Raw genomic sequence first — 27829 nt, forward strand, 5'->3', positions numbered from 1 at the left:
TGGTGTGCAAATCTCTAAATGGTACAGGGCCCAATTACCTCTCTGATATGTTGCAGCGGCCTAACCCAATCAGATCTACCAGATCGCAGCAGCAAAATGTACTGGTAAAACCTGTTGTTAAAACAAAGTGTGGTGAAGCAGCTTTTAGCTACTATGCAGTGCAGCTATGGAACCAACTGCCAGAGGACATCAAAAATGCTCCTGCTGTTGGCAGCTTCAAATCTAGACTAAAGACCAAGCTGTTCTCAGATGCTTTCTGCTAACTGATAAATATCATCATCTTTACATGTTTTAAACTTTACTTAACTTTTATTCCATTTTATTCTGCTGTTTTTTACTGAAATTTTACTTCATTTTTTTTATTTTATTTCTACTATTGTTTAATTCTTATATTATTTTTATTTTTCTCTCTTCTTCTCCCTTTATTTTATGTAATTTTATTTTCTATTGTTTACTGTTTTGCCTTTACCTCTGTAAAGCACATTGAACTGCCACTGTGTATGAAATGCGCTATATAAATAAACTTGCCTTGCCTTGCTTGCCATAGCAGACTATTTTTAATCTAACATGGGGAAAAAAGAATACTAACCACAACCTAACCATAACCTGCAATCCACCCATATCCCAATCTAGTGTTTAAAACAAACCAACAAACAAACAAATGAAAAGTTGTGCAGAGCACGATACTTGCGAATATTGCAAAGAAACGAAAGTTATGGCCAATTAAGTATTCTTCCAAGATTTGACCTTGGTGATCTTGACCTTTTGACCTTGACCCACCAAAAACTAATGATGTCTTTGTGTGACCCTCGTAAGTTGTCCTGTGCATTTTGGTGAAGATTGGTCAAGAAATGATGACACTAGAGCACCAACAAACAAATGGACAAACAGACAGATCAACATACTTGCAAAAATCTCTGATTTTCGCAAGTAACAAACAAACAAACAAACAAACAAACAAATAAATACATGACCCTGACAATCCTGGCTGCCTACATGATGAAATAATAAAATGGATTTCACTAAACCCAAACCATTGCATGGGTAAATCCCTTAAAAATGCTGTAAACTGACATGTATATTAGGAACAATCTATGTTAAACCATCATACATTCAGTACTCTGTGAAACATGTTTGAGTGCAGCTTGGAAAAGAAAAATCACCCATTTAAGTGTTTTTTTAAATTATTATTATTATTATTATTATTATTATTATTATTATTTATTTATTTTTTTTAAAGAATTAATGGACCAAATAGACAAACAATAGATATATGGAACTAAGGACAGAGTCAGTGTTATTTTTGGTTGTAATTGATTGATTATCAATCTCATAAACATGTAATAATGTGCTAAAAAAAAAACCACAAGGTTCAAATATTATTTATCTAATGATAACCATGACTTTACCAGGGTTATTTATGATGTGTAATTTTGTGGGGAAAAATATATACGTAGTAGGCTCATGTCTTTTCTATCCCAAAAAACTGATAACTGTTTTGTGTGAAGTGGAAAATAGGTAGATTAAAAATGAAGTATATTAGTTTGATTGGGTATTTACTGCACAAAATCCATATTTTATTCAATTTTATAATTTATTCTTTTTTTTAGCTATGAATAAACGTTAGGCTAGAATTTAGTTCCTGTATGTACAGTTAATATATTCATATTACTGGCACTTGTTCTGTTAGACTGTACCACTGTATGGGTGCTTTTTGTTTTGTCCATAATTCTGCTTTTGAAAAGAAAACACATGCAGTTTTTGAGAAATGATTTTTATCTTGTGAATGCTCCTGAGATGCTACTCTGTGTTACAGGGGTTGGAGAAAAACTATAAAGAAGTTCTCGATATTTCATCTGCTGATGCCCACAGAATGGGATTAAAACCAATCACCTTTTGTCGTCAGGTAAACTCACTATTCATCGTCATATTAACTTTCCACTTTCGAGACATCGTCATCAGTCTTACCCTCAATCCTGGCTTTAATAACTTTAATCAAAAGTCTTTGAGAAGTTAAAGCTAATCTGACCAGGAGTCAACCCTACTAAAACATTGATCAGAGATAAGGGTATTTACAGGACATCTACTTGACATCACATCACTGTGGCTATTACTGCATGTGTGTTTTCTAAAACATTTCTTTGGGGACTGTGGTGCAGGTGCTGTCCGCTTGTTTCTACCCCTCCCTCCTGAATGATGAGAGTTTACCCCTGGATGCAAGAGAGAGAGCACAAAGCATTCTGAGGGAATGTAATGGAGGGAGCATAGGTGATCTGTTTAAATAACTTTATAACATATAGTGCCTTGAAAAAGTATTCATACCCCTTGAACTTTTTCACATTTTTCCACCTTACAACCATGAACTTAAAAGTTTTTTATTGAGATTTTATGTGATAGACCAACACAGAGTAGCACATAATTGTGAAGTGAAACGAAAATGCTAAATGGTCTTCAAAATTTTAAACAAATAAAAATCTGAAAAATGTGATGTGCATTAGTATTCAGCCCCCCTGCGTCAATACTTTGTAGAGCCACCTTTTGCTGCAATTACAGCTGCAAGTCTTTTGTGGTATGTCTCTACCAGCTTTGCACATCTAGACACTGAAATTTTTGCCCATTCTTCTTTGCAAAATAGCTCAAGCTCAGCCAGATTGGATGGAGAGCGTCTGTGAACAGCAATTTTCAAGTCTTGCCACAGATGCTCAATGGGATTTAAGTCTGGACTTTGACTGGGCCATTCTAACGCATGGATATTCTTTAATCTAAATCTTTCCATTGTAGCTCGAGCTGTATGTTTAGAGTTATTGTCTTGCTGGAAGGTGAATCTCCTTCCCAGTCTCAAGTCTTTTGCAGCCTCCAACAGGTTTTCTTCCAGGATTGCCCTGTATTTAGCTCCATCCATCTTCCCATCTACTCTGACCAGCTTCCCTGTCCCTGCTGAAGAAAAGCATCCCCATAGCATGATGCTGCCACCACCATGTTTCACAGTGGGGATGGTGTGTGCAGGGTGATGAGCAGTGTTAGTTTTCCGCCACACATAGCGCTTTGCATTTAGGCCAAAAAGTTCAACTTTGGTCTCATCTGACCAAAGCACCTTCTTCCACATGTTTGCTGTGTCCCCTACATGGCTTCTTATGCCTGTCTTTCAACAATGGCTTTCCTCTTGCCACTCTTCCAAAAAGGCCAGATTTGTGGAGTGTACGACTTATAGTTGTCCTGTGCACAGATTCTCCCACCTGAGCTGTGGATTTCTGCAGCTCCTCCAGAGTGATCATGGGCCTCTTGGCTGCTTCTCTGACCAGTGCTCTCCTTGCTGGCTCTGTCAGTTTAGGTGGATGGCCATGTCTTGGTAGGTTTGCAGTTGTGCCATACTTTTTCCATTTTTGAATGATGGATTGAACAGTGCTTCTTGAGATGTTCAGAGCTTGGGATATTTTTTTATAACCTAACCCTGCTTTAAACTTCTCCAGAACTTTATCCCTGACCTGTCTGGTGAATTCTTTAGTCTTCATGATGCTGTTTGTTCTTCAGTGTTCTCTAACAAACCACTGAGGCCTTCACAGAACAAGTGTATTTATGCTGAGAGTAAATTACACACAGTAGGACTCTATTAAATAATTAGATGACTTCTGAAGGCAAGGTATCAGAGTACAGGGGGCTGAATACTAATGCACACCACATTTTTCAGATTTTTATTTGTTTAAAATTTTGAAGACCATTTATCATTTTCGTTTAACTTCACAATTATGTGCTACTCTGTGCTGGTCTATCACATAAAATCTCAATAAAAAACTTTTAAGTTCGTGGTTGTAAGGTGGAAAAATGTGAAAAAGTTCAAGGGGTATGAATACTTTTTCAAGGCACTGTATATCCTTATCACAACAGTGCCTGGAAACTAAAACCAGTTAAGAAAAGCATTATCCAAAAATGTTAATGTTGCTAAAAGAACGTTCATGAAGGAAAGGCCACATAAAAAAAGATCATGCTACATGTTCTCTGAAATACATTATGAGTTTCACTGAATCTTTGAAAGTGCAGTGTGTGGTGTTTAAAAGTGTTTCTAGACCCACTGCAATAACATATCATCAAAGACGCCTGAAGAAATCTTTGATTTGCACTATTGAAACAAATTGGATCTGGCCTTTTTCTTCATTTCAGACTCCTCTTAACATTTTTCTGGTCCATAAATCAGCTCCACCCCCAGGACAGAACAAAAGCGCTCTTCCACACCACTTTTCAGAAAAAAAAAAACAAACTAGAAAAAGTTGGGACGGTATGAAAAATGCAAATAAACAAAGAAAGCAGCAATTTCTAAATTGACTTTGACTTGTATTTCATTACAGACAGAATGAACCCAAGATATTTCATGTTCTGTCTGGTCAACTTAATTTCATTTGTTAATATCGTCAAGTCAAGTCAAGTCAACTTTATTGTCAAATATGCTATACATGCTCAACATATAGCACAGATGAAATTTCAGTCCTCTCTGACCCACGGTGCAAACAGGCAATGCAATAAATAAAAATAAAAATAGAATAATTGAAAAAACAAACAATATAAACAGTATAAACACTCTAGATAAGAACTAGACATAGACTAAACACTCATATATACATACACACACACACACACACACACACACACACACACACACGTTATACATTCGTTCTTGTGTTTCAGGCCTGTAAAACATTCCAAAAAAGTTGGGACAGGAGCAATTTTGGGCTAGTAATGAGGTAAAACAATTAAATAATGATGTGATTTGTACAAAATGTACAAAATCAGTAAAAGGCCTAGTCTTTGAGGAGCAAAGATGGGCCGAGGATCTCCAGTTGGTCAACAAAAGCATGAGAAGATGTTGAAAAACAATGTTCCTCAAAGAAATATAGGAAGGGATTTTAATATTTCACCCTCTACAGTGCATAATATAATTAAATGATTCAAGGAATCTGGAGGAATTTTGGTGCATAAAGGGCAAAGGGCACAAGCCTAAGCTGAGCACCCATGATCTCCGATCCCTCAGACAGCACTGCATCAAGAACTGTCATTCATCTATAGCTGATAGGACCACATGGGCTCGGGATCACTTTGGCAAACCTTTGCCAAGCTACAATACAGAGTTACATCCACAAATACCAGTTAAAACTTTACTGTGTAAAAAGGAAGCCTTATGTTAACTGTGTCCAGAAGCGCCGTCGACTTCTCTGGGCTCAGATGCATCTGGGATGGACCATCACACAGTGGAGATGTGTACTGTGCTCAGATGAATCAGTATTCCAGGTCTTTCTTGGAAGAAATGTAAACTGTGTCTCTGGATCAAAGACTAAAAGTACCATCCAGACTTTTACCAGGAACAAGTTCAAAAGCCAGGGCGTGTCATAGTATGGGGTTGTGTCAGTGCTCTTGACAAAGGTAACTTACACTTCTGTGATGGAGCATTAATGCAGAAAATACATTGAGATTTTGGAGCAACACATGCTGCCTTCAAGACGATATCTTTTCCAGGGAGATTTCAGCAAGACCACATTCTGTACACATTACAAAGGCATGGCTGTGGAAGAAGAGGGTGTGTTCTCTCTGTCCCCAATATAGAATGTGTGGAGAATTTAGAAATTAAAAATATGACGATGACGACCCTGTAGTGTTGCACACCTAAAGACCTGTTTGCAGGAAGAATGGGATACAATAACACCTGGAACGCTTCATCACTTGGTGTCTTCAGTCCCTAAACAAGTGTTGTGAGAAGTAATGGCAACATTATTAAATGGTAAATGCTTTAGTGTCCCAACTTTTTTGAAATGTGTTGCAAAAATTTAATTTGAAATAATTGTTGTTGGGTTTTGTTTTGGTTTTTTTTGGAAAAAAACCCCCAATAAAATTAATGTAGTAGAAGATCAAATAATATGCTATTGTATTGTTTTGAGTGCACTCCGTAAACGTTTGGGAACTGAGGAGACCAACTGCTGTAGTTTTGAAGGAGAAATGTTGTCCCATTCTTGCCTGATATACAGTTTCAGTTGCTTAGCAGTTCAGGGTCTCCTTTTGTCGTATTTTGCGCTTCATAATACACCAAATGTTTTTAATGGGAGACAGATCTGTACTGCAGGCAGGCCAGTTTTGCACCCAGACTCTTTTACTACGGAGCCATGCAGTTTTAATATGTGCAGAAAGCGGTTTGGCATGAGTGCAGTACAGGTCAAAGATTATTTACAAATCACTGTTTTCAGTTTTAATTTCAATTTCAGCATACTGTCCCGACTTTTTCTGATTTGGGGTTGTACATAGATTTAATCGTGGATGTGACAAGGTGAAAGCTTATCAAAGTTGTTATGGTATTTGAAAGTCACCTCATGGACAGCAGATGGCTCAAAAAAAAAATTTCACAAATAGCTCCTGATGGTTACTGCAATAATTATAGAATTAGAAACAATTGAACTTGTTTACTGATATAATAATATCCATAACTTCTTAAGTACTCTGAGTACTGTTTACTTTCATGATTGTTTTCATAATTTCATGACTGGTGTAACATTTATTATGATTATTAATCTTTTTTATATCACCAGGATCATATACTGAAGCACAAGGGATTGAAAAAATCCAGGAGTCCATTTGTAAATTTATCACTAAACGTGATGGTGTTGTTTCTCATCCTGACAACATTTTCATCACTAATGGTGCCCAGTCACACCTCACAGTGAGAAACACCAGAACTATAAGCACATTTTTATATACTGTACTTTTCATCTTGGAACATTAACTGCAATTTACCAGTATTTTTCTCTGTAGATGGTACTGAAGATGCTGGTTCAGAGTGAAGGTTCATTGAAGACTGGTGTTCTTATTCCTGTACCATCCCACTTCACCTTTAACATGGCAGTGGCTGATGTGGGGGGAGTTGTGGTGCCTTACTACCTGTGTGAGGAGCAAGGATGGGCAGTGCAGCTTGAAGAACTGTGCCGAGCCCTGCACACAGCCAGGGGGCGATGCAACCCAACGGTGTTGTACCTCATCAATCCAGGACCAACAGGTAATGAAAATATTGGTGCTATTAGCAGATTTATTTGTGTGCATATTCATTTATTCTGATTTTAAAATGTGTATATCGAGTATATTTACATGAATTGCAGGTGAGAAAAATGAATAAAATAAGGATAAACAAAACAAGGTTAATGAAGATTAATCACTGAATGAGTGTTTTAAAAAAAGCTAAATCCTCAAGTATTTAAGTGACTTTGGGTTATTAACATGTGTGGCTAGAATAAATGAGCTTCTGTATAAAGAAAGCTCCCCTTTCTTTAAGTAAAAAAAAATATATCAATAGTTTTGTCAGTTGTCTTCAATAATTTTTTGGATTATTGTGGAACCAGGTGCAACAGCACCACAAATGGCCATAATAAAAACACACAGAATTGTATACAGGCTGGGCTTGTATACAGTTCTTTCTCGCTCAGACTGTACACTCATGCAGTCTATCAGTGATGGGCATGTCAGGAGATTACACAGAGTGATGCACCCACTACAACCCCAATTCCAAAAAAGTTGAGATGCTGTGTAAAGTGTCAATAAAAACAGAATGCAATAATTTGCAGATCATGGAAACCCTATCTTTCATTGAAAATAGTACAAAGACAACATATCAAATGTTGAAACTGAGAAATGTTATTGTTTTTTGAAAACTATACGCTCATTTTGAATTTGATGTCAGCAACACTTTTCAAAAAAGTTGGGACAGGGACATGTTTACCACTGTGTTGCATCACCTCTACTTTTAACAACACTCTGTAAACATTTGAGAACTGAGCAGACCAATTGCTGTAGTTTTGAAAGAGAAATGTTGTCCCATTCTTGCCTGATATACACTTTCAGTTGCTTAGCAGTTCGGGGTCTCCATTTGTCGTATTTTGCGCTTCATAATGCACCAAATGTTTTAAATGGGAGACAGGTCTGGACTGCAGGCAGGCCAGTTTAGCACCCAGACTCTTTTACTACGGAGCCATGCAGTTTTAATATGTGCAGAAAGCAGTTTGGCATTGTCTTGCTGAAAGAAAGAAGGCCTTCCCTGAAAAAGATTGTGTAGATGGCAGCATATTGCTCTGAAATGTGTATATATCATTCAGCATTAATGATGCCTTCCCAGATGTACAAGCGACCCATGTCATGTGCACTAATGCACCCTCATACCATCACAGATGCTGGCTTTTGAACTGTGAACTTATAACAAGCCGGATGGTCCCACTCCCCTTTAGCCTGGAGGATGTGGTGTCGATGATTTCTAAAAAGAATTTCTACTTTTGATTCGTCAGACCTTGGGACAATTTTCCACTTCACCTCAGTCCATTGTAAAAGCGCTCAGGCCCAGAGAAGGTGGCGGTGTTTCTGGATATTGTTTATATCTGGTTTTAACTTGCATTTGTGGATGCAGTCATGAACTGTTTTCACAGATGACGGTTTTCTGAAGTGTTCCTGAGCCCATACAGTGATTTCCACTACAGACACGTGTCTGCTTTTAACGCAGTGTCTCCTGAGGGCCTGAAGATCACAGGCATCCAATGTCAGTTTTCAGCCTTGTCTCTTGCATACAGAGATTTCCCCAGATTCTTTTAACGATATTATGGACCACAGATGATGTGATCCCCAAATTATTTCCAATTTTATATTGGGGAACGTTATTCTTAAATTGTTGCACTGTTTTGCCCACACAGTCTTTCACAGAGCGGTGAACCCCTCCCCATCTTTACTTCTGAGAGACTCCGCCTCTCTGGGATGTTCTTTTCATACCTAATCATATTACTGACCTGTTACTGATTAACCAAATTAGATTTTTTTTAACATTACACAATTTTTCAGTCTTTTGTTGCCCTTGTCCCAACTTTTTTGAAATGTGTTTTGCTGACATCAAATTCAAAATGACCATATATTTTTCAAACAACAAAATTTCTCAGTTTCAACATTTGATATGTTGTTTTTGTACCATTTTCAATTAATTATAGGGTTTCCATGATTTGCAAATTATCATATTCTATTTTGATTTACGGTTTACACAGCGTCCCAACTTTTTTGGAATTGGGGTTGTAGATTTGATCTCCAGTTTGGCTGATATTTTCTGATATGTATCCTGCTTCACTGACACATCCATAACATGTCCACAATATTGATTGAGAAGGATACCTGTGTAGGGGGCTGCCATGCCGTAGCCATAGTACCCACAATTCCCTGCTTCACTTTATGGCCCATCGTCTCCCCTTTCACTGTTCCAGCATTAAACACAACAATCCCTGTACTCGATGCCATGTTCTATCTCTGCCCATTCTTCTCATACTCACTGTAATGGTATTGGATACAGAGATGATACCGGATACCAAATACAGTGACATCACGACTGTGATTTAAAACCCGCGGTGGAATCGAAATTCTCTCTCTCTGGTGGTGGATCCCCACACGTGAAAGAGACATCGTTGTATCTGTGCTAAAGAAGAACAAAGAACGGGCTATTGATACTGGACCTTTAGCCAAAGTTCAATGTATTTGATCTTCGCATAGTTGCAATAATAACTGAACCGGTTAGTTACTGCAGCCCACGCAGTATTTTAAAGAGAAAAGGTGACCGGATCCCTTTTCCCTTGCTCAACACCGACAAACTACAAACAAGATTCCTTCCAGATCATCGGATGACCGACGGGACACCAAAGATCTTCAGCTGACGAGCTGTAAAAGCAAAAGGAACAGAACTGTTTTCTCCCTGGACCTGCGCTCCGTGCTGTCTTTGGATATTATATGATGTTATATGATTTTTATAGATCTAGAGAAAACGTATTACATTAGAACTACAATACTCACTAAAACTATAGCAGCATCACCACTAAGTTATTCCATTGATTTTAATAGTTTAGTTATAAACTATTAGACACTTGAATTAACGATTAATGAATTTATGAGACTGATCCCTTTTACATGAGATTGATTTGATAAGCCTATTGCACCTACACCTTTGAAATACAGTTGTGGGTGTAATGAATAGGAACACAAATTCACATGTATGCTTGTTAACCACATTTTATGATTTTGCTAATTCTGTGCTTAAACTCTCAGCCCTGTTAAGAAAAAAAAAACCATTAATTTTTTTAAAGAGCTACAGGGATTAAATGGCATGCCAATTGTTGAAACACCTTGCTGCACGACTAAATAAAAACTCTTCTTTATACCAGGGTTTTAGAGCATAAAATGCGATTGACATGAAGGTGCAAAATTAATAAGACCACCCAGGAACCAGTTTTACACATTTAAATCGCTAACAAAAAACAAAAACCATGTCATTTTCATTGCTCTGTAAAGCTCTTTAACCAAAGTTGCATGAATGTTTCACCAGGTCACGTGCAGAGTAAGGACTCGATTGCAGAAGTGATTCGCTTTGCTGCAGAAGAACGGCTCTTCTTAATGGTAGATGAGGTAGCCATCTTTAATTAAAGCAAATTCTTGAAGATACCTCCTTAAGTACATAATTTGTATGTTTTCTTTCCTACATTTAAGAGTACCACCACATAAACACGAGAAGATAGCTTCATATCTGAAGTGAATCCTATTCTTTGCACTTAATTCTGCATTTTGTATATTCTGTGAACTAGACAATTCACAGAGCCATATACTCATCTCATCTCATTATCTCTAGCTGCTTTATCCTGTTCTACAGGGTCGCAGGCAAGCTGGAGCCTATCCCAGCTAACTATTAGCGAAAGGCAGGGTACACCCTGGACAAGTCGCCAGGTCATCACAGGGCTGACACATAGACACAGACAACCATTCACACTCACATTCACACCTACGCTCAATTTAGAGTCACCAGTTAACCTAACCTGCATGTCTTTGGACTGTGGGGGAAACCGGAGCACCCGGAGGAAACCCACACGGACACGGGGAGAACATGCAAACTCCGCACAGAAAGGCCCTCGCCGGCCACGGGGCTCGAACCCGGACCTTCTTGCTGTGAGGCGACAGCGCTAACCACTACACCGCCATGCCGCCCCAGAGCCATATTAGATATTTAAAACATAAATGGCTTTCTTCTTTTTCATTTTGTCACAACAGGTGTATCAGGACAATGTGTACGGGAAAGGAATTGAGTTTTATTCATATAGAAGAGTGCTGTCTGAAATGGGTCCCCCATACTCCAACACCATGGAGTTGGCCTCATTTCACTCCATCTCCAAGAGTGTCATGGGAGAGTATGTTTTTTTTTTAAAGTTGCAGTCAAGATGTTTACATGCACAGATGTGAATGTCAACATGGGCATGGATGTCATGGCAATGTTGGGCTTTCAATGAAGTGTAAATCTATTATCCTCATTCTCAGATCTGCACTGAGCTCCTTGGACTTTCCCATTGTAATGTGTACTCATCTCATTTCGTTATCTCTAGCAGCTTTATCCTGTTCTACAGGGTCGCAGGCAAGCTGGAACCTATCCCAGCTGACTACGGGCGAAAGGTGGGGTATACCCTGGACAAGTCGCCAGGTCATCATAGGGCTGACACATAGACACAGATAACCATTCACACTCACATTCACACCTATGGTCAATTTAGAGTCACCAGTTAACCTAACCTGCATGTCTTTGGACTGTGGGGGAAACCAGAGCACCCGGAGGAAACCCACGCGAACACGGGGAGAACATGCAAACTCCACACAGAAAGGCCCTCGCCGGGACCTTCTTGCTGTGAGGCGACAGCGCTAACCACTACACCACCATGCCGCCCTGTACTGTGTGCTGGTCAGTCCAATTAGTGCTAACAAACAAACAAACAAACAAACCCTTTTTATGTTGGCACTAAGAACCTACCAGCTGTAGTCAATCATAATCATTAACAGGAAGTTAAGAGGCCTTGGTCTTTGCAAGTTCAGGGATGTTTTGGAACTTTCAGCACCACTGAATTATAATCTAAGTGGGTGTATGTATATTTTTGACCCTGCATGTATAATGTTGACCCTGTGTTGATTTCAGAAAATCCAAAATAATTTCAAACTTGTGAACCAAATTCTTGTTATTTTTCTATTAAAGATGTATATTGTACAGTCATTCTGCCACAGGAAGAGAACAGTTCAAAGAAATCACTGAAAGCCCAACACTGCCATGACATTCATGTCCATGATGATGATATTCATGTCTGTGAATGCAAACTTCTGACTGCAGCTGTATATACACTATAAGGCCAAAAGCATGTGTACACCTGACCAATCACACCCATATGTGCCTGTTGAACATCTCATACTTTCAAACTTTCCACTAGATTTGAGTATGTTTATGAGGATATGTGCCCATTCATTTACAATCCCAAATCAAAAAAAAAGTTCGAACGGTATGAAAAATGCAAATAAACAAAGATTTCTAAATTGACTTTGACTTCATTGCAGACAGTATGAACCCAAGATAATTCATGTTTTGTCTGGTCAACTTCATCCATCCATTATCTGTAGCCACTTATCCTGTCCTACAGGGTAGCAGGCAAGCTGGAGCCTATCCCAGCTGACTATGGGCAAGAGGCAGGGTACACCCTGGACAAGTCACCAGGCATCACATAGAGACACACAACCATTCACACCTATGGTCAATTTAGAGCCACCAATTAGCCTAACCTGCATGCCTTTGGACTGTGGGGGAAACCAGAGGACCCCCACACAAACACAGGGAGAGCATGCAAACTCCACACAGAAAACCCCTTGCCAGCTACTGGGCTCAAACCCAGGACCTTCTTGCTGTGAGGTGACAGTGCTAACCACTACACCACCATCAACTTCATTTCATTTGTTAATATACATCCTTTCCTGCATTTCAGGCCTGCAACCCATTCCAAAAAGAGTTGTAACAGAGGCAATTTAGTGCTAGTAATGATGTAAAATAATTAAATAATGATGTGATTTGGAACAGGTGATACTAATCATGATTTGGTACAAAATCAGCATCCAGGAAAGGGCACAATGTATGCTGGATCAGGTTTGAGCCTCTTAGTTCCATTGAAAGGACATTGTAATGCTAAAGCATGCAAAGCCTTTCTAGAAAGCCATGGCTTAATGGTTAGAGAAGTAGCTTTTGGACCAAAAGCTTGCTGGTTCAATTCCCTGAATCAGCAGGAATAGTTGAAGTATCCTTGAGTAAAGCACTTAACCTCCAACTGCTCCCCAGGCTGCTCTGGGTGTGTTGTATGTTGCTCTGGATAAGAGCATCTGCTAAATCAAATCAGTGATACTAGCGTTGACCAGTCTCGAGACCACTTTTGAAGATCTTGTCTCGGAATCAACCGCATTTTTACTCGGTCTCAGCCATCGAGGACTCAGGATTTTGTTTTCAAGACCATACAACCGCATGGGTCAAGCATGGTGGAGTTGGCGTCATGGCTTGGGCTTGCAGAAAAAGTGAGAATGACCCACAGAGAATGACCCAAAACACAGTGCCAACTAGTGTAGTAGTACTCAAGACTGGTCTCAAGAACACTTTTTGAAGGTCTCAGTCTCAGAAGTGACCACATTTTTACTCAGTTTTGTCTCAGTCTCAGACATAGAGGACTCAGGATTTTATTTCAAGACCAGTCAAGACCACAACTGTGGAAATTTTACTAAATTGCCTTTGCGTTGTGCAATTTATTTGTTAACATCACTAGTGTGATTGAATGTAAAATTTCCTGCTTCAAATGTAACCAATAACATGACTCATTGTTAATTTGAAGCCATGGCATTTATCTACATGGAGTTGTCAATTTTGTTTTAACAAATAGATAAAACAAAAAAAATTAATTGAAGCACTTGGCTTTTAACTTTAAGTGACTGAAACTGTTAACACTTTAGAGTAGCAGCTTTGGGACCAAAAGGTCACCGGTTTGATTCCCTAGACCAGCAGGAATGGCTGAGGTGCCCTTGAGCAAGGCACCTACCCCCCCCAACTGCTCCCCAGGTGTCTCTGGGTGTGTTGTATGTCACTCTTGATAAGAGCATCTGCTAAATGCCATTTATGTGATGGGAAATCTAGGCAATTGTTTAGGGAAGAACCACTTTGAGCATCTGGATCTTCAGCACATGGGTGTGATGGTCAGGTGTCCACAAACTTTTGGCTATGTACTGTAAATACACATGTATTAATATACATATATAATTTATAAAACATATATTGAAAAGTGTATTAATATAATACTGAAATGTATCCAATTCAAATTTAAACTCATTTAGTGTCTAAATTCATCGAGTTCAGAATCCTTGGATTCTAAACTCGATGGCAGTTAATAATATCCATGTCTGGGAATTTTTTAAAAATCAGCAACTGATCTTATGCAAAACTCCTTGTGTGGTCAGGTGCGGTCTGCGTGGAGGTTATTTGGAGTTGCTGAACCTTGACCCTTTAGTGATTCCATACGTCCTCAGATTCTTCTCCACAATTTCATGCGGTTCATTAAGTGGACAAATCGCTGTGGATGTGATGGTCAACCCTCCACAACCCACACAGCCTTCGTATGAACTCTACACTCAAGTACGATGTGTTAATGCAATAATTTTGTTTCACTAGAATTTTTTTTTTTTTACCAATTTCAAATTTATACTTCTCATTATAAACTTGAATTTCCAGGAAGTTCAGTCTATTAGGAACACAATAAGGAATAATGCCCAGAAGACTGTGGAGGTTCTCAGTGGTTTACCTGGAATCAGCTGTCAGCCAGTGAATGGAGGAATTTTTGCCTTCCCACGTCTGCATTTGTCCCAGTCTGCAATAAAACATGCCAAGGTAAGATAACCAAATATACTAAAGTCGCTAACAACACTAATTGCATTCAAACTATCATATACCATTAGCTAATAGAACATATTCCTTGTAACATATTAAAACCAGACCTGGATTTAAATTTGTTTAAAAAAATCTTGCTGTAACTTAATTTATAACTTGCTTTCTTGTACCATTTTGAACCAAATAGTCTGTTCAAGGGACATTTGGACGATTCCGCACATTAAACCATTCAAAAATGTTCAGGCAACATTCTTCTTCTTCCTCTTCTTCTTATTTTTTTTAATGAATAATATTTCTTTCCTGAAAGGCTGCATTTTGTTCTGAAATGATTAACAGAGTAGAAAGAAACAGGATTATATTTAAGAAAGAAACAAAATTATAAAATATATAAAAGGTGGCTAATTTGCATCTATGCGAATAAGAACATAAAACACCTTCTAATTATTATTTAATTTGTTTTTGTTATGAACTTACTTTCAGAATATAATTTAGGCAATATGGCTATACTTTCAAAGTGATCTCATTTGTGAATATCAGAATCATCATCATCTTCTCCCTTGTCCAGCACTATTGATCCATGTCATATTAATTGGAGCATAGTTTTATGCTGGATACCCTTCCTACCACAACTCTCCCATTTCTGGGCTTGGGAACCAACCATTCACACACTCGGACAATTCAGAGTAGCCAGTTAACTTAACTGCATGTCTTTTGACTGTGGGGGAAACCGGAGCACCTGGAGAAAACCTGGGCAGACATGGGGAGAACATGTAAACTCCACACAGAAAGGTCCCTGTCAGCCACTGGGCTCAAACCCAGAACCTTCTTGCTGTGAGGCAACAGTGCTAACGACTACACCACTGTGCCACCCTTTGTGAATATCCAAATTTAAACAAACAAACAAACAAAAATGGATTGACAAAACTTACTTTTCTTCTTCTTGTGATCTTCAGGAAACTCAGATGATGTGATCTTCTGTAGAACATGTGACTTATGGAATACTGTGAAAGGAGTTAGTCCATTTACATTTACTGCATTTGGTAGACACTCTTATCAAGAGCAATTTACATAAGTGCTTTGAAATCTCTATCAATAAATACATTCTGATACCAATTCACTAGGTCATAGACTAAGAATACTATCTGTCTAAAAACTCTGTTGGGGAGGTAATGTAGCAAGAAAAGCACAGACAACACAAGATCTTTTCTGAAAGTGCCAAATTAAGTACTTTGGGAAGCAGTAGTTTTTTGGATGTCGTTTGCAAACATCCAGTGACTCAGCTGTTCAGATATCTAGGGAAAATTCATTCCACCACCTAGGTGCCAGAACAGAGAAGAGTCTTGATGCATGCTTTCCTTGTACCTTGAGAGATGGTAGGACTGGTTCAGCAGTGCAAGAGGATCGTAGAGAGTGTGGTGCAGTGCGAGGTGTGCTTTGAAGTAAGTGGGCATTGGTCCATTTTTGGCTCTGTAGGCAAGTATCAGTGTTTTAAATCTGATGCAGGCAGCTACAGGAAGAAGCCAGTGGAGGGAGTGCAGCAACGTGGTAGTGTGAGAACTTAGGAAGATTGCAAAGTGTCATGCAGCTGCATTCTGGATCAGTTGCAGAGATCAAATGGTGCTCAGAAGCAGACCTGCTAGGACCGAGTTGCAGTCGCCCAGTCCCAAAATGGCAAGGGACTGAACAAGCAACTGAGTGGCCTATGCGGACAGGAATGGATGAATCCTTTTGATGTTGTAAAGGGAAAATCAACAGGAGTGTGACACGTTAGTAACGTGAGACGAATAGGACAGCTGATTGTCCATGGTTGCATGCAGTGACCAAAGGTGAGTTGTCCAGGGAGATCACAAGATCCTGATTTGGGGATGAATTATCTGGGATAAACAGCAGTTCAGTTTTGCTGGCATTAAGTTTCAGCTGATGTGCTACCATCCATGCTGAGATGAGAGCAGAAATATGAGTGTCTGAGGGAAGAAGAGGATGAGTTTAATGTCATCCACATAAAAGTAGTATGAGGATTCATTTAAGGATATGACCTCAATAAGAGATTGAGTAGAAAGCGAGAATAGAAGGGGACCCAATACTGAACCTTGTGGGATACCAGTGGAAAATCTATATGGACCAGATGTAGATCCCCCCATATTACCTGGCATGACTGACCTTCCAGGCTGGAAGCAAACCATTGCCATGTAGTATCATGAATTCCAAGACTCATGAGGATGGACAAGAGTCTTGTGGTTGTCAAATGCTGCTGAAAGGTTGAGGAGGATGAGGACTGATGACAGTTTGGCTGATCTGCAAGTAACTTTTCAATGACAGCCAAAAGGGCAGTCTCTGTGGAATGTGCTGCTTTGAAGCCAGACCGGTTTCTGGCTTCTACCAGGAGATTTTAGAGCACTTCATGCTTCCATCTGCTGATGAGCTTTTTGGAGATGCTGATTTTCTTTTCCAGCAGGACTTGGCACCTACCCACAGTGCCAAAACTACTACCAAATGGTTTGCTGACCATGATATTACTGTGTTTGATTGGCCAGCCAACTTGCCTGACCTGAACCCCATAGAGAATCTATGGGGTATTGTCAAGAGGAAGATGAGAAACACCCGACCCAAAAATACAGATATGCTGAAGGCCACTATCAAAGCAACCTGGGCTTCAATAACACCTCAGCAGTGCCACAGACTGATCACCTCCATGCCACACCGCATTGATACAGTAATTCATGGTAAAGGAGCCCCAACCAAGTATTGAGTGTATAAATGAATATACTTTTCAGAAGTTGAACATTTCTGTATTGTAAATCCTTTTTTTGATTGATCTTAGGGAATATTCTAATAATTTGAGATACTGGATTTCTGATTTTCATGAGCTATAAGCCATAATCATCAAAATTAAAACAAAAAAGGCTTTAAATATTTCACTTTACATGTAAGGAATATAGAATATATGAAAGTTTACCTTTTTGAATTACATTATGAAAAAAAGGAACTTTTTCATGGTATTCTAATTTTTTGAGATGCACTAGTATATATTTGTTCACCAGCCAGCCAGACTAGTTACCTTCCAAAGTAACTAGCCAAACAGAAAATCAACTCGCCAAAATTTGTTCATGTATGAATTTTACTCAGGGGTGAAAGTAACTTATTTCTTGCCGGTACTATTATTTTGAGTCATAGTGCGCGCGCAGTGCGCACCAAAAAATACACCTAATTATTTATTATTGTCTACAACCCCGATTCCAAAAAAGTTGGGACAAAGTAGAAATTGTAAATAAAAACGGAATGCAATGATGTGGAAGTTTCAAAATTCCATATTTTATTCAGAATAGAACATAGATGACATATCAAATGTTTAAACTGAGAAAATGTAGCAGTTAAAAAGAAAAAATTAGGTGATTTTAAATTTCATGACAACAACACATCTCAAAAAAGTTGGGACAAGGCCATGTTTACCACTGTGAGACATCCCCTTTTCTCTTTACAACAGTCTGTAAACGTCTGGGGACTGAGGAGACAAGTTGCTCAAGTTTAGGGATAGGAATGTTAACCCATTCTTGTCTAATGTAGGATTCTAGTTGCGCAACTGTCTTAGGTCTTTTTTGTCATATCTTCCATTTTATGATGCGCCAAATGTTTTCTATGGGTGAAAGATCTGGACTGCAGGCTGGCCAGTTCAGTACCCAGACCCGTCTTCTACGCAGCCATGATGCTGTAATTGATGCAGTATGTGGTGTGGCATTGTCATGTTGGAAAATGCAAGGTCTTCCCTGAAAGAGACGTCGTCTGGATGGGAGCATATGCTGCTCTAGAACCTGGATATACCTTTCAGCATTGATGGTGGCTTTCCAGATGTGTAAGCTGCCCATTCCACACGCACTAATGCAACCCCATACCATCAGAGATGCAGGCTTCTGAACTGAGCACTGATAACAACTTGGGTCGTCCTTCTCCTCTTTAGTCCGAATGACACGGCGTCCCTGATTTCCATAAAGAACTTCAAATTTTGATTCGTCTGACCACAGAACAGTTTTCCACTTTGCCACAGTCCATTTTAAATGAGCCTTGGCCCAGAGAAGACGTCTGCGCTTCTGGATCATGTTTAGATACGGCTTCTTCTTTGAACTATAGAGTTTTAGCTGGCAACGGCGGATGGCACGGTGAATTGTGTTCACAGATAATGTTCTCTGGAAATATTCCTGAGCCCATTTTGTGATTTCTAATACAGAAACATGCCTGTATGTGATGCAGTGCCATCTAAGGGCCCGAAGATCACGGGCACCCAGTATGGTTTTCCGGCCTTGACCCTTATGCACAGAGATTCTTCCAGATTCTCTGAACCTTTTGATGATATTATGCACTGTAGATGATGATATGTTCAAACTCTTTGCAATTTTACACTGTCGAACTCCTTTCTGATATTGCTCCACTATTTGTCGGTGCAGAATTAGGGGGATTGGTGATCCTCTTCCCATCTTTACTTCTGAGAGCCGCTGCCACTCCAAGATGCTCTTTTTATACCCAGTCATGTTAATGACCTATTGCCAATTGACCTAATGTGTTGCAATTTGGTCCTCCAGCTGTTCCTTTTTTGTACCTTTAACTTTTCCAGCCTCTTATTGCCCCTGTCCCAACTTTTTTGAGATGTGTTGCTGTCATGAAATTTCAAATGAGCCAATATTTGGCATGAAATTTCAAAATGTCTCACTTTTGACATTTGATATGTTGTCTATGTTCTATTGTGAATACAATATCAGTTTTTGAGATTTGTAAATTATTGTATTCCGTTTTTATTTACAATTTATACTTTGTCCCAACTTTTTTGGAATCGGGGTTGTATATTTCAGACAATTTTGTAACAAGGACAGTTCATTCTTAAGAGCAGGCCATGAAGGGGGGGATTTGGCATATCAACACTTGTGTATGTAATATTTTGTAAAAAATAATGAGATTATTCACCAAAAACTCAGTTTTCTTATCTTTAAGGATTACTCCCATTTGAATATTTTGAAAGGACCAGGAGCCAATGTTTCTGGAGCTGGACGATATTAAATCATGGAGAGATTTCCACAAACTTTGGACAATTTCACATTTGTAAAACAGGTGCTCTGTCGTTTCCATATCTGTTTTGCAAATATAACAGTTTTCTACATCAAATTTAAATCTTCTTTTTATAAATTCATTTGAGGGATCAATGTTATTTATAGTTTTAAAATGAACTTCTTTACCTTTTGGGGAACTTGGGAATTTTAAGTATCTTGTTCGAATAGATAATAAATCAGAATTGTTATAATCTTTCAGAATGAGTGAGCTTTTTGTTATACTTGGATATAAAGTGTTTACTAAGTACTGCATTAAAAATTTATTGTTACATTTTTCGTTTACTAAATCCAGACCATGTATCTTTACTTTGTGTAAATTTGGAGTTGGTATGTTCAAAATATTATTCTTAAAGGTGCCCTTCCACCAAAAACGTTTAATACTGGCTCTTTTTGAAATACCATAGTTCACTCCGAGTTGCATATGCATGCTGCATGTGAAAATGTAATTCTACTCCCATTCCCTGCATTAGCTTATGAAAGAAAATAGTCGGAAAAACAAGAGGATCAGAAAAAGCCATACGAAGTGACGTCACTTCAAAAATTAGTATTCATGGCCTCGCCCACCTTGGCTTGCGACCGCCCACGGGAAGGAAGTTCGGATTTAAGCGCGAGGAGAGATAGCAGAGCCAGTGTTGCCAGATTGGGTGGTTTTAAGTGCATTTTGGCGGATTTGAACATATTTTGGACTGGAAAACGTCAGCAGTATCTGGCAACACTGAGCAGAGCCCATCTCGTCAGTAGCTAATGAAGAGGACCTAAAGCCTAGGTCACAACCGGACGTACGATTTTTTGGCTGTGCGATTTTTGGCGTTTCCCAAATCGCTGCGTTTTTTTTGTTCATGGAGAAAGACACACGTTGGCCATAAGTTTGTCTTGCAACCTGAAAAAAACTTAAGCGCCCGTAGAGTTTGTTTGACATGACAAAGAACCTCTGCGGCCGGTCTGCGGCCAGTCTACGGCTCGAAAATCAGCATGTCACACGCGCGCCCGCCGTGCGTTTCACGCGTGCCCTCCGTGCGTTTCTTGCGTTTTTTTGCGCTTAGACCGGCCGTAGGAGCACGTACGGCCGGTTGTAACCGAGGCTTAACAGCAAGTAGAAAACATGTCTGAACAAGTTCGTGCCTGTGTTATTTGTTGCAGTAACACATCAACATTGCATTTCTTGCCCAAGATAGAAGATCTGAAGAAGAAATGGTTGGAATTTATCTTTGGAACACCACCAGCGAAGTATAATGCAGCGTTAGTGCTGTGTTCTGATCATTTCAACCACAGTGACTTTTCAAACTTCGGTGCCTTCAGTAGTGGTTTTGCTTCGAGGTTTCATTTAATCCCTGGATCTGTGCAGTCAAGACGATCGACCACCAGCTCACAAGCTGTAACTAAAACATGAACTTTTTCTTCAAAGGTTTTTGTTACAAAATAGCATGTTCATATTCTCCACGTTAGCATGCATGACATGGTCACAAGCTAGGCAGGGATGAGAGTTTTTTCCACTTTTTCTGAGTAACAAATGACCTTTTTATATTATGCCAAATCCGTTGAGAATTTTTTTATTAATTTCGGGGGGTTGGGGTATGTTCCTTCATGCTGTTCAAACTTTATTAACTCCAACGATGTTTACACATTATTTGTAAGTCGCCATCTTTAGTCTTGTTTAAATCTCGTTGAATGGGATGTAAAATTCGTGTTTACATTGTTATTCGTCAAAACATCGATGTCGAGACCATAATAGCCAACCAAAACAGTTTTTACAAAGACACCCACATCCGCTTGTTCTGACCCACTGGAGGTAGCGTCACAGTGCTGTTAGCCAATCAGAGGTAACACGTTTACATGTCATGAATATTAATGAGTAAGAGCTGAAATCCTGTCGTTCTCCTGCCACCCACTCCTCCAGCAAACTAGAACAGCCTGAAACAGGAGAACCACAGCATTTTTTTCACCAAAACCGGCTCACAGGGCATTCATTCATACTAGAGACCACCGCACAATTAATGAAAAAAAGATGCAATGACACCTTTAACAATTGGATCAAGGCTCTTGGGATATTTTGTGTGACTTTCCTATAGGTCTCACTGGAGCAACTCATACTATATTTAGCATTAAAATAATTTAGCTCAAGAATGTTTCCATTTCCATCCAAAATATGCATAACAGACCAAATTTGTTTTGCCATCCAGTCTTCCATAAACATAGACCTCCTCTGACTCAGTAGTCTCCCGCATATTGATAGTGGCTCCCTGATGCCCGCAAATTGGAGAATATCTCCCGGAATCTAGAGTAAGCGAGCAAGCGCGTGCACGCAAAACATTAATGTCTGCATCGTGCATATGACGGAGTGTGCGAGAGAGAGAGACTGCGCGTGTGCCTATTCATGAAGCGCATGCTAGACAAAGAGCATCCTGATTGGTTTACAGACATCCCAACGTGCAGACCGGAGAAAAACGTCCAATATATTATTATTTGTTGATATTATATTATGGTGCTCTGTGCGCGCTAGCCAGCCTGCCCCGGAGCGCGCTAGCTCAGTAAACTAGTAAATAGAGTAAAGGAAAAACTTCTAACGGGCCATGTCTCAACAGACTAAGAAGTTATTTCAATGGCATTTAATAACATTTTGTTTATCCTGAGGACCGAAAGTAAATGAAAATGTGAACAAACCTTAGCTGTCAGTGAACAGTCCTGGTGGAAGCAGGTAAACGTCGTTCTCTAAGCCTGCTAACCTCAATTTTTGCAAATACCTCTCCCTCTGCTCGCCCTGTAAATGCCCTACGTCGCTGGATAGTGAAGGTGTTTTCTGCATCTCGCTCCTTTTTCTTTTATGTTTTTCGTTTGTCGCCTTCCTCGCATTCAAACTGATTCGAGCCATGACGTCCAAAATGGCAGCCTCACATGACTTGGTCACGTGGGTGAAAAACCTCAATACACACATTGATGAACACAGACATGGCACGAGCCCTGTACAGTGGTGCTTGAAAGTTTGTGAACCCTTTAGAATTTTCTATATTTCTGCATAAATATGACCTAAAACATCATCAGATCTTCACACAAGTCTGAAAAGTAGATAAAGAGAACCCAGTTAAACAAATGAGACAAAAATATTATACTTGGTCATTTATTTATTGAGGAAAATGACCCAATATTACATATCTGTGAGTGGCAAAAGTATGTGAACCTTTGCTTTCAGTATCTGGTGTGACCCCCTTGTGCAGCAATAACTGCAACTAAACGTTTCCGGTAACTGCTGATCAGTCCTGCACACCGGCTTGGAGGAATTTTAGCCCATTCCTCCGTACAGAACAGCTTCAACTCTGGGATGTTGGTGGGTTTCCTCACATGAACTGCTCACTTCAGGTCCTTCCACAACATTTGGATTGGATTAAGGTCAGGACTTTGACTTGGCCATTCCAAAACATTAACTTTATTCTTCTTTAACCATTCTTTGGTAGAACGACTTGTGTGCTTAGGGTCGTCTTGCTGCATGACCCACCTGCTCTTGAGATTCAGTTCATGGACAGATGTCCTGACATTTTCCTTTAGAATTCGCTGGTATAATTCAGAATTCATTGTTCCATCAATGATGGCAAGCCATCCTGGCCCAGATGCAGCAGAACAGGCCCAAACCATGATACTACCACCACCACCACGTTTCACAGCTGGGATAAGGTTCTTATGCTGTAATGCAGTGGTTTCCTTTCTCCAAACATAATGCTTCTCATTTAAACCAAAATTCTATTTTGGTCTCATCCATCCACAGAACATTTTTCCAATAGCCTTCTGGCTTGTCCACATGATCTTTAGCAAACTGCAGATGAGCAGCAATGTTCTTTTTGGAGAGCAGTGGCTTTCTCCTTGCAACTCTGCCATGCAGACCACTGTTGTTCAGTATTCTCCTGATGGTGGACTCATGAACATTAACATTAGCCAATGTGAGAGAGGCCTTCAGTTGCTTAGAAGTTACCCTGGGGTCCTTTGTGACCTCACCGACTATTACACGCCTTACTCTTGGAGTGATCATTGTTGGTCGACCACTCCTGGGGAGGGTAACAATGGTCTTGAATTTCCTCCATTTGTACACAATCTGTCTGACTGTGGATTGGTGGAGTCCAAACTCTTTAGAGATGGTTTTGTAACCTTTTCCACCCTGATGAGCATCAACAACGCTTTTTCTGAGGTCCTCAGAAACCTCCTTTGTTCGTGCCATGATACATTTCCACAAACGTGCTGTGAAGATCAGACTTTGATCGATCCCTGTTCTTTAAATAAAACAGGGTGCCCACTCACACCTGGTTGCCATCCCAATTGATTGAAAACACCTGACTCTAATTTCACCTTCAAATTAACTGCTGATCCGAGAGGTTCACATACTTTTGCCACTCAGAGATATGTAATATTGGATTATTTTCCTCAGTAGATAAATGACCAAGTATAATATTTTTGTCTCATTTGTTTAACTGGGTTCTCTTTATCTACTTTTAGGACTTGTGTGAAAATCTGATGATGTTTTAAGTCATATTTATTCAGAAATATAGAAAATTCTAAAGGGTTCACAAACTTTCAAGCACCACTGTATATATATAATTATACAGCACACCTAATATTTGGGTAAAATGTCTCCTCGCAAGATAAACAGTGACCAAACATTTTTGTTTACCATGAACAAACTTCTGGCAGAATTCTGGTTGGATGTTTCACGACTCTTCATGGTAGAGTTCAATTAATTTTTTTTTCTTGGCATGGACTCGGCTTATAAACACGGTCCATATATTTGCAATAGAGCTGAAGTCAGGGCTTGTTTTAAGCTTAATATTGGCCTGCTTTATCCTCCACAACCAGCTCTGATGCGTGTTTGGGTTCATTGTCCTGTTGTAACTCCCAAGTCCCAAGTCGTGTTCAAGTTTCTGATGGTTTATGCTGAAGAATTCTGAGGTCGTCCTCCTTCTTCATTATTCCATCCACTTTGTGCAATGAACCAGTTCCACTGGCAGCAAAACAGCCCCAGAACATGATGATCCTACCACCACCACCACCAGCTGGTACAGTGTCCCTCTGCACATGGTGGTCATTGTGGCCAAACAACTCAATCTTTGTCTCATCTGACCATACAGCTTTCCTCCAGAAGGCTTTTTCTTTGTCCGTATGGTCAGCTTCAAACTTTAGTTAAGCTTGAAGGTGTCAGTTTTGGAGCAGGGGGTTATTTTTTGGATAGCAGCCTCTTAGTCCATGGTGATCTGAACTGTAGACAGTGATCCATCAGCTTCCAGTTCATGGCAGGGCTGTGCCATGGTGGTTCCCAGGTTGTTCCTGACCATCCAAACCAATTTCCTTTCAGCTGAGGGTGACAGTTTGGGTTTTCTTGAAGCAAAGTGGCTTGGCAAAGTGTCTACACCTCACAATAACTTGGATACAATTGTTTGAACTGATCTTGGAATTTGCAGTTGTTTAGAAATGGCTGTAAGAGACATTCTGGAGTTGTGTATATCTGCGATCCTCTTTCTCAGATCTGCACTGAGCTCCTTGGACTTTCCCATTTTACAGTGTGTTCGTCAATCCAATGAGTGCTGTAAACAAACCCTTTTTATGAAGGCACAGAGAAGCTACCAGCTGTAGTCAATCATGATCACTAACAGGAAGTAAAGAAACCTTGGCCTTGGCAAGATAAAAGACATTTTGGAAGTTTCAGCACCTCTGAATTAATAATCTAAGTGAGCATTTGTCAATTTTTGACCCTGTATGTATAATTTTGACCCTATGCTGATTTCAGAAAACCCAAAGAAAATTAAAACTTGTGCACCAAATTCTAGTGGTTTTTTTTTTTTATTAAAGATATATGCTGTACAATCATTCTGCCACAGAAAAAGAACAGTTCAAAAAAATTCCTGAAAGCCCAAATATTGCCATGACATTCATATCCAAGATGACATACACTACCATTCAAAAGTTTGGGGTCACTTTGAACTTTCCTTATTTTTGAAAGAAAAGCACTGTTCTTTTCAATGAAGATCACTTTAAACTAATCAGAAATCCACTCTATACATTGCTAATGTGGTAAATGACTATTCTAGCTGCAAATGTCTGGTTTTTGGTGCAATATCTCCATAGATGTATAGAGGCCCATTTCCAGCAACTCTCACTCCAGTGTTCTAATGGTACAATGTGTTTGCTCATTGCCTCAGAAGGCTAATGGATGATTAGAAAACCCTTGTACAATCATGTTAGCACAGCTGAAAACAGTTGAGCTCTTTAGAGAAGCTATAAAACTGACCTTCCTTTGAGCAGATTGAGTTTCTGGAGCATCACATTTGTGGGGTCGATTAAATGCTCAAAATGGCCAGAAAAATGTCTTGACTATATTTTCTATTCATTTTACAACTTATGGTGGGAAATAAAAGTGTGACTTTTCATGGAAAACACAAAATTGTCTGGGTGACCCCGAACTTTTGAACGGTAGTGTAAATGTCACTGTACGTAAACTTCTGACCACAAATGTATATCGTATATATGTTTGTGTATATATGTATGTGTATAGGACAAGCAGCTGGAGCCAGACTTCTTGTACTGTTTGTATTTGCTGGAGGATAAAGGCTTGTGCGTCGGACCTGGATGTATGCACGGACAAAAAGAGGAAACCTATCACATTAGGTGCTCTTCATACCTTCACTTGGAGTTATATACATTTTTTTTTCCTGAATGATCTTACTGCAGAAATAAGAACTACTAGTTTGCTATTGGTGGTTATAATTTATTATGCTATCCACATTCACTGGATATGAGCAATTGCGTGCTCTGATTGGCCACTCTACTACTAAGCTATCAGCTCATTTACCGTGAATAGAGAAAAACAAAATGGCGGCGCATGTTGCTGAACCAACCAAGGACGAAATAAAAACTCGACTTGAAAACAAAACCCCCCAAAATAATAAATTTAAAAAATAAAAACAAAGCAACAAAAAATGGAATGAAAGTATTTGATGGTAAGAACTTTTTTTCCCCAAGAATTATTATAGCATTTTTCACAAATTGCTCCTGTCATTTTGTCGTTTTTTTATTTATCATATTTGCAAAAAAACAAAAATGCTCCGTTTCTCAAAATCCAGGGAATGTTTAGAATAAAACAGCTATTCCACTCAATCTTGTTGTACATGGTTTAGAGCCAACTCGGTGTGACATGCCTCGTTGGCTATCAGCTCATGTACGACTCGATTTTGTGGAATAACTTAATTATCCAGGGAGCCTATATAAAGTCAGTGGTAGTGTATTTTTTGGGATGTTATCTGTGATGTTTCAATTATCCTTGACAATGTGTGCTCAGTTTTTATGCACTGTCTCGGCACATGACACTCAGCCTTGTATGGTCTCTTAATTGAACATGTGCATGTACTGTTTTCTAAAGGATTTCCCTGGCAACTCCGGAGGAGACCATGAAGGACGTGCTGCAGAGGCTGAAGAATTTCCATCTCCGTTTCATCCAAGAGTTTCCCTGATCAGCCACACTGACATGAGAAATCTGTTCATCAACATTTGTATACAGTGGATATAAAAAGTGTACATACCCCGTTAAAATGATCGTTTTTTCTGATGCAAAAAATGAGACCATGATAAATAATTTCAAAACTTTTCCCACCTTTAATGGGACCTATACAATACCTGTACAATTCAACTGAAAAACAAATCTGTTAGGGGGGATAAACATAAAAAACGTACAATAAGCTGGTTGCATAAGTGTGCACACCCTTAAACTAATACTTTGTTGATGCACCTTTTGATTTAATTACAGCATTCAGTCTTTTTAGGTCGGAGTCTATCAGCCTGCAAAAGCGCTCCAAATCTGTCAAATTGTGAGGGCATCTCTTGTGCACAGCCCTCTTCAGGTCACCCCACAGATTTTCAATTGGGTTTAGGTCTGGGCTCTGGCTGGGCCGTTCCAAAACTTTTTTGGGGTCATTGTCGTGCTGAAAGATGAAATTCCTCT

The 27829-nt window shown here is 39.4% G+C and overlaps 1 protein-coding gene across 1 annotated transcript; it reads left to right on the forward strand.

Annotated features, from left to right (window-relative positions):
- The first annotated feature begins 33 nt into the window (after positions 1-33).
- LOC132889406 (alanine aminotransferase 2-like) lies at positions 34-27341 on the forward strand. The gene is made up of 11 exons (XM_060925867.1): positions 34-104; positions 1826-1906; positions 2160-2268; positions 6567-6697; positions 6790-7030; positions 10370-10449; positions 11086-11222; positions 14335-14509; positions 14606-14761; positions 26387-26499; positions 27251-27341. Exons 1-11 carry the CDS (start codon positions 48-50, stop codon positions 27339-27341), a joined length of 1371 nt encoding a protein of 456 aa, XP_060781850.1. The 5' UTR covers positions 34-47.
- The last annotated feature ends 488 nt before the right edge of the window (positions 27342-27829 follow it).

The sequence above is a fragment of the Neoarius graeffei genome, chromosome 1 (assembly GCF_027579695.1).
Source record: "Neoarius graeffei isolate fNeoGra1 chromosome 1, fNeoGra1.pri, whole genome shotgun sequence".
NCBI classification, from domain to species: Eukaryota; Metazoa; Chordata; class Actinopteri; order Siluriformes; family Ariidae; genus Neoarius; species Neoarius graeffei.